Genomic DNA, 16841 nt, shown 5'->3' with positions numbered 1-16841 from the left:
ATTCTGCATGGGGGAGAATTTCCTGTGGTGTGTGCTCCCAGGGACCCCCAAAACTGTCTTAGCATACACGCCTACTGATCCAGCTTAGGGGAAAGGGAAAACAAGAAGTAAGACGTAAGGAAGAGTTGGGAAGTCAAAACCCTGCATCTTATTTTGGGCTCAGCCACATGCTAGTGGTGTGATTGAAGCCACCCAACTTCCCCTCTCTCACTGTGGCTTCCCTATAGGGAACTTAGTGGCCCTAAAGCGTGGCCCCTGCCTCCCAGTCCTGAGAGGGGAGGGACTGGCCAAGAGGGTCCCATACCCTCTGAAACTGACATCCCATCATGTGCTTTAAAGCTCTCCCCTCCATCTTGAAATAATAATAGGAGAAGAATATACTAATAATAAGAACTAGGGCTTCTCATTTGACTTTCATGACCCTGGGACTCAACATGAGCACCAGTCTGGACTCAGAACATGTGTCCTGATCCTGGCTCTGCCTCTAACTTGCTGAGTGACCTTTGCCAAATCGATTCCTCCTTTAGGGCTGTGGTTGATTCTTCTGTTCAATGGGAGGCCTGGGCCACGCGGTCTCCAAGGCTTTTCCAGGCCTAGACTTCCGTGTTTTGAGTGAGCTCTGCATTTGACTCCTATGGTTGCTATAACACATCACTGTAATTTTGCTGGCTTAAAAGAACAGAAACATGCTCTCAGTTCTGGAGGCCGAGAGTCTGAATCAGGAGTGGACAGAGCCATGCTCCCATTGGAGGCTCAAGGGGGAAATCTTTTCCTTGTCTTTCCTGGCTTCCAGTGGCTGCTGGATCCCCGGGCTTTTTTTCGCCTGTGGCTTCATCATGCCTGTCTCTGTGCTCATGTTGCCTTCCGTATGTGCCTCAAATGTTTTTTTCGCCTGTGGCTTCATCATGCCTGTCCCTGTGCTCATGTTGCCTTCCGTATGTGCCTCAAATGTTCTTCCACTCTCTCCTACAAAGGCATTTAGGGCCCATTCAGATAATCCAGGATGATCTCTTCATCTCAAGTGCCTGGACTGAATCAAATCTGCAAAGACCCTTTTCCCAAGTAAGGTAACATTTACAGATCCCAGGGATCAGGAGGTGAGCATGTCTTTGGGGGTACATTTTGTAGCCTACTGTAAGCATCTACTATGCCCATGACCAGTCCGAGTGAGGTCCAGGGAGAGTCCAGACATTAGCTGTGTGCCTCTCTGCTCCCCAAGGGCATCTGGTCTACCTGAGGAGCCGTCACCCCACACACCACTGCCAAGGGGCAACACCAGCTGAACAGTAGCCAGTGCGCTGAGGCAGCCTTGGGGAAAGGTCACAGGCTCCAGACCCAGAATGCCTGGGTTCACATCCAAGCCCTGCCACCTGCTGGGCCAGGGGACCCTTGATAAGTTTCTTAGGGTCTCTGGACCTCAGTATTCTCCTTTATAAAATGGTCCTAATTAGACTTAGCCTGTGCGTTTGTTACAGATACTAAGTACGATACGTGCAGAGGCTGGCATCATACAGGCTTTCAGAACCAGGAGTGATTCCCACCGATCAGTGAGGAACCAAGGGCAGAGAAGTGGAATGACTTGCCCAAGGTCACACAATGAGGTCATGACAGAGATGGGTCGAGAACCAAGGTTTTCTAGCATTAGGAAGTTTCTTCTACTTCCCGGAGCCTTCACTCTCCAGAAGAGTCTTTTGAATCATGTTTGCATGGGCAGCAACAGGCTTCAATCTGCACTTTCTGTCAATTCAGGGAAGACTGGAGAGGACCAAACATACAGGCCTGTGCAGGTCCGACCCTGCAGGCAGGCATCAGCAGCTGGGCGCTCCAAGACCTTGGGTTGACCCAGCCACCCAGAGAGAGAAGGGGAGGCCTGAGCTGCAGGGTCCTTTCCCAGACCTCCCCTGTCCTTCTGGCATCCTGGCATCCCTCCCCGCAGATGGCCCCTATGAGTGTGGCTTTCGCCAGCCGAGGGAGATAAGAGCGGACACATGAAACAGCCTATCGTGGCTGTTTACTGCCAGTTCTCTGCTCCCAAGTGCAGATCTTGGGCTGAGTCAATGTTTAACCTCATGTAGAGTCAATGTTTAATCCCAGGCCAGCCGGCCCCCAAACCCAGCATCCCTCAGCAAACCGGTCATACAGTCATGTCCGTGTCCATCACTGGGAAAGTAGAATCATGACCGTGAATCTACCAAAACTAAATATCAAATCCCCTCCTCTCCCCGCCTCCCAACCACCTTTAAAGATATTGACTATGTGGGATTATCATGTCCAAGCAGCCCTACCCTGGTCATCAGCAGGTAATACTCTAGTCATCCCTGCCCCTAGCTGTCTTGCACTGGCAGGAACACAGCAGGGACTCTTCCTGCCCTGGGCTGGAGAGAGCCACGGGACGGGGACTACCACCGCTGGTGCTCAGCGGAGTGCTGCGGGCTGGGAAGGCAGGCCCTAGCGTGCTCGCCGCTTGGGACCCCACCGTGAAAGCGGGTCCTGCCTTAGTCTAGTTGGCTGAGCTCGGCTAGGCCTTTGGGCAGCTCCTGAGCCCCACATATGTTTGGAGGCCTGAGCCTTTTTCGAGGCGAGCTTCCCTGTTAGGGAGCTATTAATAGTCTGTATTTGCCTGGCTGTGGAGTGATTTCATGGAGGCTCTCCAGGCCCTTCTCAAGGAGCTCAGAGCCTGATATCTGGGATTGGGACTGGCAGTGTCACGTCCATGTCAAGAACAACCTGAATGAGTGAAAAGTCGGACCATGGCCAGCTGGGTGGTGGATGCGTGGAGGGTGGGCTAGAACGTGGTTCTGGTCACCGGAGAGTGTCAGGGAGGGCGGCTTCCTGGACAAAGTACGTATGAGAGCTGGGCGTTCTTCTTCCCCATGAACTCACTGAGCTGCCTCCTTCTCCCTGACTACCTGCCTCCCTGTGTCATTGTCCACATGTCCTACCCCTCTCCTGTTTTCCTAGCTCTGTTCACTCTGAATCAGAGAGTGAAAAACAACATTCCTTGGGGGGGTCCTGGGGTGGGGGGGGTTGCCTTCATCATTTGGATGACAGAGCGATGAAGGCAGAGACCGCGGTGGGATCCTCCTGAGACTGGCGTGGTCTTGTCCCAAAGAGCTTGTTGTGCAGAGCAGGGAGGAGGGAAGCTGAGCTGGAGAGTTGGCCTTGGTCCAGAGGCTCTCTCAGTTTCCCTGGGCCAATCCCAGAGCCCCGGAGACTTTTGGTCTCTTGGTTTGAGAGGCAGGAACAAATGAACCACCTCTTCTGAAGTTTCCAAACTGCTCTCTTTCCCTCTCCCACCTCCATACCCTGTACAGGGAGGGGCGGAAGGAGGAAGGTTTTCAGAGTAGACATCCAAAGTCAACAGGCAGAGCGTCAGGTAACAGGGCCCAGCCCCTCTCGTAAGCCACTGGGGTCCTTCTGCAGAAGTGCTGTTTCCTTGTTCCTGATCGGAGCCTGGCCTTCAGCCCACAGGTTGCCTGTCGGACGGCCACTGGAAAAACATCCTCTGTGATCCCCTGTGGCCCACGCCCCTCTGAGCCTCAACATTCGCATCTGTGCAATGGTATACAATCCACTTTTTTCTGGGGATATGTACTGTAATTAATTTTTAGTTGTCTGTGCTGTGTGGGTGGAGTCGTGCGCTGGCAAAATGAAGTTTAGGCCGTTGCATTCACTAACCATCTGCCCTTTCCCATGCCAGGCTCTACAGAAGCAAAACTCCCCAATGCTCTTTTCCTGAACTCTCGTCTCAAGGGCAACAACAGACCTTGCCGGGCAACATGGAAAACACCTTTGGTCATGATAGTCCTGGTGTTTCCTCTCTTAACTAAGATCCTCGGGGGAGTCAGGAATTTGTAACATTAGGGAAAAGAGTGGCCTTTCTTTGACCTTCTTCTCTCAGAGCAGAACTGGTAGATCTAGACCAAGTCAGCAAATAAGCAAAGGTTGGGAACTCAGCCAGAGGTTGGAAAAGGCGGAACAGAGAAGACTCTGGATGCTAACCAGGGAATGTGTGTCTTCAACAAAATGGGACTGGGGGACAAATAGTGGCTGTCTGGACAGTGCCCCAGTGTTCATGATTTCTACATGCCACCAGAAGTGTGGGATAGTGTCCTCCCCTACCCCTCTGCTGTCCTTCTGGGTTTCTGCTGACTCCTTGGGGAGCAGGCAGGGGGATGACAATTTGTCCTCCTGCTTAGACTGAAGGGAGCAGGCTGGTCCCGGGGGTGCGGGGAGTGCCCGCCAGCCAAGTGGCATCCCTTAATGGGAAGGGAAGAACTTGGTGGGCTGGACCCTGCCAGAGGGTCTGTTGCCTTTTGTGTAGAATCTGCATTTTCATCGAACACTTGTCAATCCCTTAGCCCTGGGGTATCTGTACCCTTGGAAAATTATCACACAATTCATGTCCACTCGGCTTAAGTGCATTAGAGATCATTCCGTGGAAATACCTTCCTTTTTGTGTCTGACTAAAGCTGTGTTTAAGCTGATTCTGGAGTTCCCAGAACACTCTGGCTACTGGAGGAGGGGAAGAAAGCCCCAAAACCTTAGTGGAGAACAGTGACAAGTTGCCTGGGTTGTCAAGCATTTGCCCTGGGTTACCCAAGATGGATGGACATCCCCACAGGGAGTGAAAGGTCTGGGCTCTATAATGCCGGGAAGGACCTCGGAGCAGTGACTGAAATTTCAGCTCTCTGTTCCAGCTCCATGAACTTGTACGCTTCGCTTAGCCAGGCTGGGAATCCACCGCTGGGTGACCAAAGAAAACAAATCACTGGAAATGATTATAAAACCTTCTACACACGGGCCTGACAGGAAAACAAAGAAAGCTCTCGAAGGTTAAACAGGAAAGGACCTGAATAGATTCCAGGGCATAAACCCAAATGAGGAGGAAGGCATGGAGGGGTATGGATCAAGGATTTAACCATGAGGGTAGACTGCTTTGTGTTCAATTCTCCACTTGCCCTTTCCCTAGGGGTCTAACTTCTTCATTTCTCTGACCTCAGCTTTTGCATCTGGAAAGCGAGAAGTCTCATGCCTGCCTTACAGAACTGTTGCATCAAATGCAAGGCAAAAATCAAGGGTGGTGCCTGCTACGTAGAGATACCAAGGCAAGGAGCATCCACAACAAGAGCTCTGCCCTCTCGGGGAGAACCTGCTTGATTACGGGAAAGTCGGCGCTCCCTGCATCTTGAATTTAAATCTCCACGGAGACTTCCCTGATTCTAGCCTAGCGATGGATGTTTCCCTGCCCCTCGTCCCAGTGATGTGACTACCATGCTAGCTGGGGATAGAAGACAAAAGCCAAGCCACTGACCATGCCCCATGGTGGAGTTGGCCCGCTTTGTCTGTTTGACTCCTGCCCCACTGCAGGCATTAGTTAGCCCATAGACGAAAGCTATAGAGACTTGGGGCTGCCCCATTTCTTTCCAGGTGAGAGTTTCCCTCTGATCTTATCTCTGCCCAGCAATAAACGGTAGGCCCTGAGACTCTGATCTTGACTCTGCTCTGACACTTTGAACTATTGCTGGCCCTCCTCCTGGCAGACCTCAGCTTCCCCTAATGCACCCGGACGCGCCAACCGGTTCTACTTCCGGAAGTCACCCCTGCCTCCAGCCACTTGGCGAACACCCTTGCCGGCCTGCTCCCCTCTTTCCCCAAGCCGGCATTGTCAGACTGGGCTTCTTCCCTGCTGAACCCCAAGCAGGCACTGTTACAGGAGGTTGGAGGAAGGAGAGGTCCCTGAGAGGGTTCTTCAGGGGGAGACAGGGGGTAGGCAGGGAAGCTTATGAAGAAGAGTGGGGTCTGATCCTTGACATCAGAGTGGGAACAGGACAGTCTGGTATGCTTGTATGGCTTAGCTCAGGGGTTGGCCAATCCTGGCTCTAGAGCCAGATCCAACCTGACACCTGTTTCTGTAAATAAAATTGTGTTGGCTCACAGCCAGTGTCATTCCTTTAAGTATTGTCCTTGGTCGCTTTGGGGCCACAACAGCAGAGCTGCCTAGTTACAGCAGAGCCTACGTGTCCTACCTAGTGTAAAGTATTTACTCTCAGGCCCTTGACAGAAAAGGTTTGCAGACCCCGACTTTAGCGCACCCAGCTTTCCCAAACAGCGTTCTGAGGAACCCAGTCCAGGGAGATTGCCTCTCCAAGTCCAAAACGCTGGGGAAACACTCCTAACGTCCCCACACCCCAGGGCTATTCACAAGGTATCTTAGTGTATCAAAGACTCCAAAAAGTCGTATGCATAAGAACCCATTTATTGTTTGACCAGCATTTCCCAAACTCGTTTGATCTACCACCTCAGCTTTTTTTCTTCCTTCAGAACACCTCTTAAGGATCTTGAGAAGCTTGCCTTCGGTGGACGCCCCTGGTAAACACTGGGTAGGTGGAATGATCCTTTACCGCCTGAGTTCTCAGCCTGACCCTGTCTCTAATGGGCCAAGTGACCTTGGCTGGACAGCCTCTGCCCCCGCGCCTGCTTCCTCATTGGTTGAATGGGGTAATGTGGCTCTTCTGGCTTCCCTGTCCCTCTTACAGACCGTGCAGGAGGGTCACTGAGAACTGAGAGAGTGTTCACAAAAATGATCTGGGGCAAGAAACGGCAACGTCATTGATGGTATTAGTTTTGCTTTGAAACGTTGAGCAATGGCGAAGAGGAGAAAGCACTAGATCAAAGTTAGGGGTTCCCTTTTCGGATCCTTACTCTATTACTCACTAGCTTCAACCAGATTACTTCTCCCCATAGGGCCTCAGTTACTTCGCCCAGGACTATAAGGCTCTGTTAGCTCTGAAAGCCTCTGATTCCATTCGACTAGATACATCCAACTTCCCTACTTCTCCAAAACAATGGGGTCTCTCTCACCAACTTGGAAGACTAAATCTCCGTGATTTTGGGGGGACAGCGCCTGTGCTGGGCACCAACTATGAGGCAATATTAACGGAGGGTTTCTGGCGCTGCTGACAGCAATGGAGGCAGGGCTGATCCTTCTGGAAATGTCGACCTGACAGTTCTCAACTTGACACCGGAGTCCTTCCTTTCTTTCTCTCCCATGGCTCAAAGGCTGCTTTGCCCAGACGCAAAGTTCAGACAGCTGGCTAACAGATTTGGCAGAATAAAAAAGCAGATGTGACCCCGGAAAAGGCAGTGGGACCAAGGGTGGAGTGAAAGTTTTCCGATAGACATGGAATGAAGTGTTTATGAAGCAGAATCCACATAAAATTCCTTCTGGCCACCTTCTCTGTGAACACCACCCTCCCCTTAAAATGACCATTTCCCAGCTTCATCAATAGTCCTTTGGATAGTAAAGATTTATAAACAGCGGAACAAGAGGAGCTTTATGAAGAAGGTGAGAATCTACTGAAAAATTCCCTCCTCATCCATGCGTTTAGGAAAATCCCAGAAAATCTTGCCTGGGTCAAAAGGTCTGTGGCATAATGAGTATGGGCTCAAATGGGAAGGGGTGATTTGAAGAATGGGGGTTGTTGTTCTTTTTGGTTTCTATGGAGAAGGCACCTGCCACTGGAGTCAACCAGGGGAACTCCCAAATGAAGGGGACTCAGCATCTCAGAGGCCACTGAGCCCATATCCTCCAGTTCAGCCTTTCAACCACAAATACTTACTGGGGGCCCCACAGAGCTAGAGGTCCTCTGGGGACTTAGTGAGGTGGGTCTAACACGATTACTGCCCCACAGGAGCTCAGAGTGCACTTGAGAAGGCAAGCGTCATGTACGTGAACCTGATGAAACGTGTACAGCAGGCTGAGCGCTAACGGGCTTCAGAAAAGAAGGCGGCTAGCAAGGGCGAAGGATGGTGGCTAAGAAGTTATAGCAGTCGGAGAACTCATATATTTTCAAAATCCCAGGAAAGGAAATTTCACACTTTCCTAAGTGACCTCCACCAGGGTTCAATCAAACCTTTCTTGAAGCCTTCTCTGAGTCATGCACCCCCTTTGGCTGGTCAATGCTTGACCTTCCTGGGCCCAAGGGTGGCCCAAGGGAAGCCTCTGCTTCCCCAGAAGGAGTGCCCACTCCATTCGCTCTGTTTCGTACAGGCAGAGGAAAGATGAGGAAAGGCTGAAGCTATATGGTCCTTCATCCTGGTTCTCTTTCCCTGGTGATGGAAAGAGAGCAGCTTATGCTTCCATTCCTCGGGGTCCGGGGCGTGTCTCTGGGACAGTCAGACTGACCTGGGGAGGACAGTCATCCCGGAGCATGTTCCTTTCCATGTGGGACAGCTGGTCTGGCTGCAGGCTCGGATCCAGGAGATATGTCATCTGAATCAAGGTGACCGCTGCTGCCCTCTCTGTCTCCTGAGCTGCACAGACACAGAGCGGGCTGTGAGGGGACTGGGGACTGAATTTGATTCCCTGAGAACCCCAAACCCCTGCCCCTTCTGGGAACTTCCTGACACACAAGAACGCAGGGGCGCCCTTTGACTGAAGAGGATGGGGCCGGGCCTTTGGGGTCCTGGCTGTGATCATCGGAGTCTCTTCAACGGGTTCCCACAAATCTCACCCTCTCTTCATCAGAGCTAACCACTGTGGAGCACTCATTCGGGGAGCATTTAAACGTGGGCTCAAGAGACTTTCAGGCAGGCCACGGAGAGGGCATAAGCGTAGTTGGCTCCCGTATCTGGGACACGGGGGACTGGTCCTGCCGTTCGCATGCCTGTGGGGAACGTCTGTCTTGCCTTCCTCTGAGGAGAGGCTCCTCAGCTCTCTCCTCTCTCCTCAGCCTCTCCTCCAGCTCTGGGACGTCACTGAGGCGTAAGTACAGAGACGGTTCCCCCATTTCATCGATAAACCAAGGCCAGGACCGGTGAAATGGCTCAAGCTAGAACTTAGCATTTCCCTCTCCAAAGGTCTTGGCCCCGACTGCGACCCAGTCCTGAGAGTGTCTGAGAAGAACAAACACTCCCTCCCCAGCCTCGGGGCTACTCCAGCTGCACTCACTCGTCTCCTTTGTCCTGAGCTTCTTTTGCAATAGGCCAAAAGCCACAAGGGTCAGGGGGCACAGCACCGTGGAGACGGGAATCAGGATCCGAGAGATGTTTTTCTCTCCTGGAGAAGCGCTGGAGTGGAAGTAGCCGGTGCGGGGAGGGAAAGAGCACAGGGGAGGGACGGTTGGAGCTGGACAGGAGACTGAAGGGCATATGGTCCTCGCCCCTCGCTTTACAGGTGAGAGGCTAAGGTGGGGGAAGTTGGCCGCCTTCATTCCCACAACGGGTTAGTAGCAGGGCTGGGACCAGAACCCTTGTCTTCAGGTTTCCAAGCCCTGAATCCTGGTCCCCACTGCACTGCCCAGGTGTGGGCTCCCCCGGGGGCCAGTGGGAAAGAGGACGGAGTGAGTCATGTCACCCACCCTGGGCATTTGGCTCTGCCACAATATTTCCTTGTGGCTTCAGCAAGTACCTCCCCTCTCTAGAGCTTTCGTTCCTCATCTTTAAAAAAAAAAAAAAGTCCCAAAGGTTCCACCTAAATATTCCGTTTTCCTAATGTTTAGATTTTTACTTGAAAACCACGTGAAAATACTCCGGGTTTCTTAGCAAGGACTCTCGAACAAGGGAGGGTCTGTGATTTTTATGGTCCTTGCCCTTCGTAGTCCCAGGGTTACAAAGAGAGAAGTGAGCACATGGAGTGGGGTATAGATGTCAACCCATGGGGGAGCATGCCGGGAGTGGGGCAGACACGGAGCCCGGGCCAAGACGAGGGTCTGGGAGTTTACCTCATCATGGAGGACCTCTTGCCCATGGGCATCGCGGACCCAGCAGCTGGGGCCTGGCTTGGTGTGGCTTGGGGATCGCTGTCTCCAACAGGCATGTCTAGGTCCCCTTTGGTGGCTTCCTGCTTGGACGCCATCTCTATGCTGCTGGGTCCCGGGGTCCACACACTCGCAGCTGGGGTGCTTCCTTCATTGAAGCCCAGGGCTTGTGGCTGAGCAGCAGTTGTCGCTGTTTCTGACAGGATTTCCTGCACCCATTTTCCTGAGACCAGAGTTGATGGCCTACGGGCCCCTGGGACCTTCCCAGTGAAATCCAGAGCTGTTCTGACCCAGTCTGTTTCTTCTGGTGGTCCATCGGCCTCAGTAGCTGTCTCGGTCCTTTCCTCACTGGGCCTACCTGTATTTGCTACTGAGCCTCTGGTGTCCCACACCCAAATACCTTCTGTTGTTCTGGACACGCCTCGGATGGTTGAAGCCAGACTCTCTGGAATGGGGACTGTTGTTGCCCAGACAGAACTCTCTCCCTGGCTGGCTGTCCCTACAGCTACGGCCACAGTTGTCCCTGGGGTCTGCCTTCCCTCAGCTGATGCTCTTGTTTTGTTGGTTCCTGGAGGCAGAGCAACTCTGTCCCATCCTGTCCCCTGTCTTTCTACAGTCTGGGTGGTTCCTGAGGTCTGTCTGTTGGCCGCTGGTGATGCCGTTTCAGAGGATCTCATGATGCGCTCACCTGTAGCCAGACTGGCCAAGGGGTTGGTGCTGGAAGGATCTGTGAACGGCAGAGGGAGAGCACATGGGAAGGCTACCCTGGTTGCCTGCAGGATTTAGCAAAGGATGCCAGGCTAGTGTGCCTGCTCCAAGGACTGCGTCCTCACTAAGCCACACAGTCTTTGGTTAATATGTTGGAAAAAATAAAAATTAGGGAAAACCAGGCGTCTAGCCTGTTGCACGTATTGACATTCCGTGGTCCTTTCTTCTTGTTTTGTGCCCACATACTCTCTACTGAGCCGTCCTGCACTCCCACGCGGCCCCTTTTCCGCAGCCCGCCCCGTACTGCTTCTCAGACACAGCAGGCCATCTCAGCAGATGTGTGAGCAACATCTCACCGGACACATGCAAACCCAGGCTCTGCCTGCTCCCTGCCATGCCACCTGTCCCTGCCGGCCACGGCCTGGGCCCCCTTCCGTGGACTCCGGGTGCCCAACTCCAGGTCATGTCTCCGGAACCTGCCAGGCAGAGCGTGGTCTTGGTAGCTTGTGGGATGTCTGCCAAGGGGCTCGGTCTCAGGAAAAACCACTTCTCTCCTGAGTATCTCACGTCTGCTTGTCTGAACAAAGAGACTTCGTGAGCCTGAGAAGCTGCATTTTTCAATTTGCCCCCTTCTTGGAGTCCTCTCCAAGCGTCCAGGCCACAGAATTTGGGGGAATGTGGGCAGGACAGCTGGCTTGCATTCATTTAGGTAGTTTTCCAAATACCTGCCTTCCTTCTGAAGGTAATTGCTTTCTGAAATGAAAGCCGACTTCCTCAAGTCCCTGCTTCACCCCCAGCTTTTCCTCCTCACTGCCCTTCCCCAAGCTTGAAGCCCTCTTGGACCTGTCCATCTGCTCCCGCACCTCCCCATCCCGCCCCCCGCATTCACTTCGCCAAACTTGACCCACCAGCCCATACCTGTGGAGACGGTCAGATTCATGCTGGAGAAGAACATGTTGTTTCTGTTGCCAATGCCACAGCGATAGCGCCCCACGTCTTCCGGGGACAGCCGGGACAGCGTCACCACAAACAAGCCGCCCTGCGGGTAGTCTGCTAGGGCCACGCGGCCGCGGTAGCCGAGGCGAGTGTAGTTGGTGGTGGACACGACGGTGTGGCAGACCCGTGTCACCGGGCTTATGCGGCACCAGTACTTCCTCGCGTGCTTGTTGATGGACAAGGGGCTGTAGCGGCAGCGGATGGCGACAGCTCCCCCAGGCCCCCCAGACACCAGCCTCGGGCCTTTCAGGGCATTTGCAGCTGTGGGCAGAGAGCAGGGGAGAAAAAAGTCAAAGGAAACGGAGCGCTGGCTATAGCCACTGTTTGCGGGTTACAAGCTCCAGACTCTGCCGGAATCAGGGGAACAGGTCAGAAAACGCCGTCGTGAGAGTGAAGGGAAGAGGAATGCACGTGGACACTTGGGAGCTCAGGAGTGACCCCTGATGTGGGTGGAGCTTCACCTAAGGCCCCATCCGGGAGACAGAAACGCCGCGCCCGGCGTTCTCAGACAAGTCCTTCCAGAGCCGGGTCAGCATCTGACGGAAGGGGCTACGGTTTGTTTGACGGAACACACAAGAGAGGAGGTAAGTAGGGGAGGCTGGGTCAGTGTGCGTTCCCCTGAGAGGGAAGGGTGCCCTGAACACAAGAATCGCGGTCCATGTAGTGGACCAGGCAGCTGAAAAATAGTCACACCTGACACTTTTCTGCAGAAACACAAACTGCCGCGTACCACGGTCAGAGCGCAGACGAGCAGCGCCGTGAGCAGGTCTGCTCTGGCAAGGGGCGAACGTCAGGCCTGAACGCGTCCGCTGCCGGTTTACTGAGTGACATGAACTTGACCCGACGCGGGCAGAAACAGAGCTTGCTCTCGCCCGATCTCTTCACACCGGCTCTGCTCCTCGATAAATCGCAGGCACGATTTCAGGTGCGGGAACGTTCAGTCTCACTGAGACTGGAAAAAGTCCAGCCTGATCAAAACCTATATATGCAGCCCAGTCCCGGGGCTGACTGCAACTCCAGTCTCTTTGCTCTGCTCCTTCCTCTGTTCAAAACTGCAGGTCAGGCCCCGCGGGGATTGCCTGTGGCGGGGCAGAGGGGAAGGGGACGGGGAGAGCTGCGGTCTGTGCGCACGCTCTCCGGGCACAAGGGATATCCAGGGCTCCTCCTAGAACTTTGGCCTCCCAGACTGTTCCAGGCCCTCTGGCCGCAGTTCCTTCCTTGTAAGAACTGCCTCTCCTGGGGTCTCTTGTGCCTCCTCCAAAACCACACCTATGACTTTGGGCCACCTGCCCTTCTTTCTGTAGTCACAGCCCTTTCTGGGTGGCCTTTGTGGCGGGGTTCCCAGGGCCAGCTCCTTTCTGTAGGTCCCATATTTGATCACAGGAAGCACGCTTTGGTCCTACTGTCCAGAGAAGCTAGGATGTGGGACAGCTTGGCGAATGGCATTCTGTAAGTCCCTTCTCTTATTTGAGAGAATGTGAGGGGGAAGCGATCCCTCCTGTCCCCCGGGACAGGTGGAGATGAGCCCAACACTGACACCTCTCTCCACTTCGGTGAGCTCACTACTCTCCCCTGATTCCTCAGATGGCTACGTGGGGGGCTGTCGCTGGCACAGCCCACTGGGCAGTCTCTCCATGGTCCTGCACAGGTGCTTAAACATCTGGCTTTCAGATGTGGCTGCCTGGCCTCGATTGATTTGTTCTATGTCTCTAGGGCCATCTGAAGTTGAGAAGGTTCAGTTTTTGTTGCTTGTTTGTTTCTAAAGATTTTATTTGTTTATTTGACAGAGAGAGAGAGAGAGAGAGAGAGAGTGTGTGTGTGTGTGTGTGTGAGCACACACAAGCAGGAGAGGGGCAGAGGGAGAGGGAGAAACAGACTTCCCACCGAGCAGGGAGCCCGATGCAGGGCTTGATTTCAGGACCCCAGAGATCATGACCTGAGCTGAAGGCAGACATTCAACCGACTGAGCCACCCAGGTGCCCCAAGAAGGTTCAGTTCAGTATCCAGGTTTAATATCCCATTGCCAGAACTGGCTATAGAATTGCAAAACCCGGTGCAAAATGGAAGTCCAGAACACCCCCACTCAGAGGCCAGTAAGCCCTGCTCTCTATGATGCTAGTGGAGCATTAAACCGAGCCCCTTCTGAGTATGGGGCTCTGTGCTTGCCCAGGGCACATGCTCATGAAGCCGGCCTGCCTGCTGCATATGTCTTGAGCGAGCAAGGAGGTCTGAAGCTGGACAGAGGGGGAGCAGTTGCACCTGCAGTGGCTGCTCCTCCATCTGGCAGAGAAGTGAGAAAGGAATGAGTGTTTCCCTGGCCTAGAGGTGGGGCCTGGAGGGGAGAGGGCCACTCCACCGGCATCTGAGACGGGGTCTTCTGTGTGGAGGGGTCAAAGCAGAACCTGGGCAAAGGGAGGAGATGGACCATCAGGGGACCATCTTAGTTCACAAATACAACCACAAAAGGAAGAGCCAGCTCTCAAACCCTTGCCACCCCATCTAATAAGTGTTCCCTGCCTTCTACCGCACCTCCCTTCGGCCTCTATGACCCTGCTGGGGTCCCACATGACATGGAGAGGAGAGGAAAGGGAGGAGCAGAGGAGAGGGCCTCCATTCCCCCGTACTGCCTTCCTGACCACAGGCCTTGGGTGAATGAGGAGACATATCTTTGAAGGAAGACTGAAGTATTTTAACTGCACCCTTAAAAGTATACATTCAGCATTTAAAACTTAAGGGAATTGAGTTAGGACTCTTACCTACACTAATATGTTAGCAGAAAAATCATGGGCCTGCCTGAGTTTTTGCTTGGGGGCAGGGGATGCCTGCTTCTACTGAAAATTTTTTAAATTTTCAATTAAAGAGGTAGAATGATTATATGACAGAGGGTTCTTGCTCAAAATGAACTTTTGGTTCATTAAAATTCTGATTTGTTTATATACCAAACACAATTATTCATCCTTTTCTTTCTTTTTTTTTTTTTTTTGGTGTTACCAGAGCATTTTCATTCATTCAATGATTATTTGCTCAGTCTCTACTCAGGACCAGGTTCTAGGACCAGGCACTCTGGGGACATATTTATCACATTTCTCAATGATTCCCCATCACCATCAAAATAAAATCTAGACGCCGCAGCCCGGAGATGGGCCGTGCGTCATCTGAGCCTGATCTATACCTGGCCAGCCTCACCAGCAGCCTGCCAGGACCTATGGGGCAAGGACTCTGTCCTCCATCCACCCGTCCCTTGTGACTGGCACGTGGTCAGCTCTCCATAAACGCGTGTCCACTAAATCAGTAGATGCAGAAATGCAAATTTTATTTACCCAGCCGGTTTCTTTGTAGACTCTGGACACTCTTGAGGAGGGCAGGTCTGCCCTCATCCCGAGTCCTGGTCCTGGCACTGAGTGTTTTTGGAATGAGGGAGAATCAGCAGTGCCCCTTCTGTGCCCTGGAACCCTCATCTTGCAAATGCAGACGACTTTCAGTCAACTGGAAGGGAAGAGAGCAGAGGCACTGGGACTATCAGAACAGGGAATATTCTAGAAGTGAGCATGGCCGGCATTGGCCCTCTCCTGTGGGCTCTTGCCTCTCTCTTTCCCCCTGGATGCAGATCTGACCCTTTGCTGGACGCACTGCATGGCCCGGGATCCCGGGAGAGAAAGCCAGGGGTAGAAAGTCCGAAGTGTCGAGGCAGCCTTGAACTGCTGAGCGGCCCGCCAGCAAACCCCGCAGACTGGGAGGCTCCGGGCCGGCTTTGCCAGCTCCACATCAGGACGGTGTTTGGGACTCACCTTGCAAGAGCAACAATGTGAGGAGAATGGGCATTTTCCATCCTGCCCTCTGGATGGCGACCTGCAAAAAACACTGTATTTGAGGAAACCCGAGGGGGCAGCTGAGAAGCTGAGGGGAACCCAGGGAGACCTGGGCTGAGCTGAGCCCTTTCTCACTCGAGGACCTCAGGGTGCTCAGTGTGTGGCTGATGGGCCATATCTCACCCAGAGCAGGGCTGCAACTGCCCTCCTTGAGAGAAACATGACTCCGTCTCCCACCCCCAAGCCCGCATGTTTGGCCCGGGTCACGACCACCAAGGCAAAAAGGTCTCTACCCTTGGGGTTTCTGTGTTCAGAAGAGTTGGAACCCCCTCTGTAGGATCCCAGCACCCCCCCACCCTGCCACTTGCCAGCCCCGGAGCTCTGAATTTGGGGGAGCCTTGGGTCGAGGAAAGACCATGTGCTTGAAGTTGAAACGTAGGCGGGAGCTGTGGGGCATCGGGGGGTCAGTTTCCTCCCAGGGGAAATGAGCACATGCGTCAGGGGCTTGTTGCACAACTGAAACTGGATTGTGTTAGAAGTGCTGGCAGTGTGCTGGGTACAGAGCTGCTCCCTCCCCCTTCCCTCCTCACCCCTTCTTCTTGGCAGAAAGAGAATTGATTCCTTCAAGGGGAAGCTGGTGGGGCTTCTCCGGGCAGTAACAAGGACTTAGACACAGACTCTCTGGACAAGCAGTTGCCGGCACAAGAGTTCTATTCTCTTTCTTCTCCATAGCTTCTAGAAGGCTCTCCCTGTCCTCCAGTGCATGCTGATCTCCCCTTACTCTGGTCTCTCCTGTGGGCCTGGTGGGACTTCGTGTGTCATTGCTCTAACCCCAGGCTCTGGGACAGGATGCAGCGCGGTGCTGGAGCAAGGACCGACCATTCTCGGAAGAGACACCATACTGATCCCCACTCACTAGCCTTTTCCTGCTTGCTGATGATAAAGACTGAGACTGTACATTACACTTCATTTGTAGTCTCCCTTAGTGTTTTCATGGATGCTTTTGGGTTGATTAAAAATCTGTGCTTTAAATCTGTCTACTGCCTGCAGTTCTTAGGACCTATACACTTAAAAAAGAAAGAGAAACAAAGAAAGAAAGAAAGAGAAAGGGCAAATTAGTTCGCTATCATAGTCTCCTTCTCCTTCCAATCCCGACCTCACTAATGCTGAGCACATGTGTAGACCATCAATGGTCTGACCCAGGGGCTGGAGACCCCCACCCTTGCCCAGCTAGACTAAACCACGCAAGGCCGCTGGCCAGGCTGGGACATAAGCTTAAGGAGAAGAAAAGGGAATGGGGGAGGCAAGAGGGAGAAGGGGGAGAGGAAAGGAAGGGCAAAGGAAGAGAGAGTAGAGGACCGGAGAATGATTGAAGCCATGGTTTGGCCCCATAGCTGCGAACTGGCCCCTCAACTTGGCTCCACCAGCCATCGCCCCTAAAGCTTTGGCCTGCTCTACCAGGTGGAGCCCTGAGGGTGGGGAAAGTTGGAAGAGTCCTTGGGCTCCTCATGCCTCCTTCGTGCCCTCTTAGCGATGCCCCTGCCTTGGGTGCCACCATGGCCACCTA

The 16841-nt window shown here is 53.3% G+C and overlaps 1 protein-coding gene across 1 annotated transcript; it reads right to left on the bottom strand.

The window, feature by feature from the left end:
• Positions 1-8134: 8134 nt before the first annotated feature.
• On the bottom strand, positions 8135-11938 carry FCAMR (Fc fragment of IgA and IgM receptor). The gene is made up of 5 exons (XM_044266145.1): positions 11934-11938; positions 11388-11785; positions 9726-10488; positions 8954-9072; positions 8135-8316 (listed from the first exon to the last, which is right to left on the bottom strand). The coding sequence occupies exons 1-5, from the start codon at positions 11936-11938 to the stop codon at positions 8135-8137; spliced, it is 1467 nt and encodes a 488-aa protein (XP_044122080.1).
• Positions 11939-16841: the final 4903 nt, after the last annotated feature.

Source organism: Neovison vison, chromosome 10 (genome assembly GCF_020171115.1).
Source record: "Neovison vison isolate M4711 chromosome 10, ASM_NN_V1, whole genome shotgun sequence".
NCBI lineage: Eukaryota > Metazoa > Chordata > Mammalia > Carnivora > Mustelidae > Neogale > Neogale vison.
Note: the sequence above shows the minus strand (reverse complement) of the source record. Positions and strands in the feature narration are given on the sequence as shown.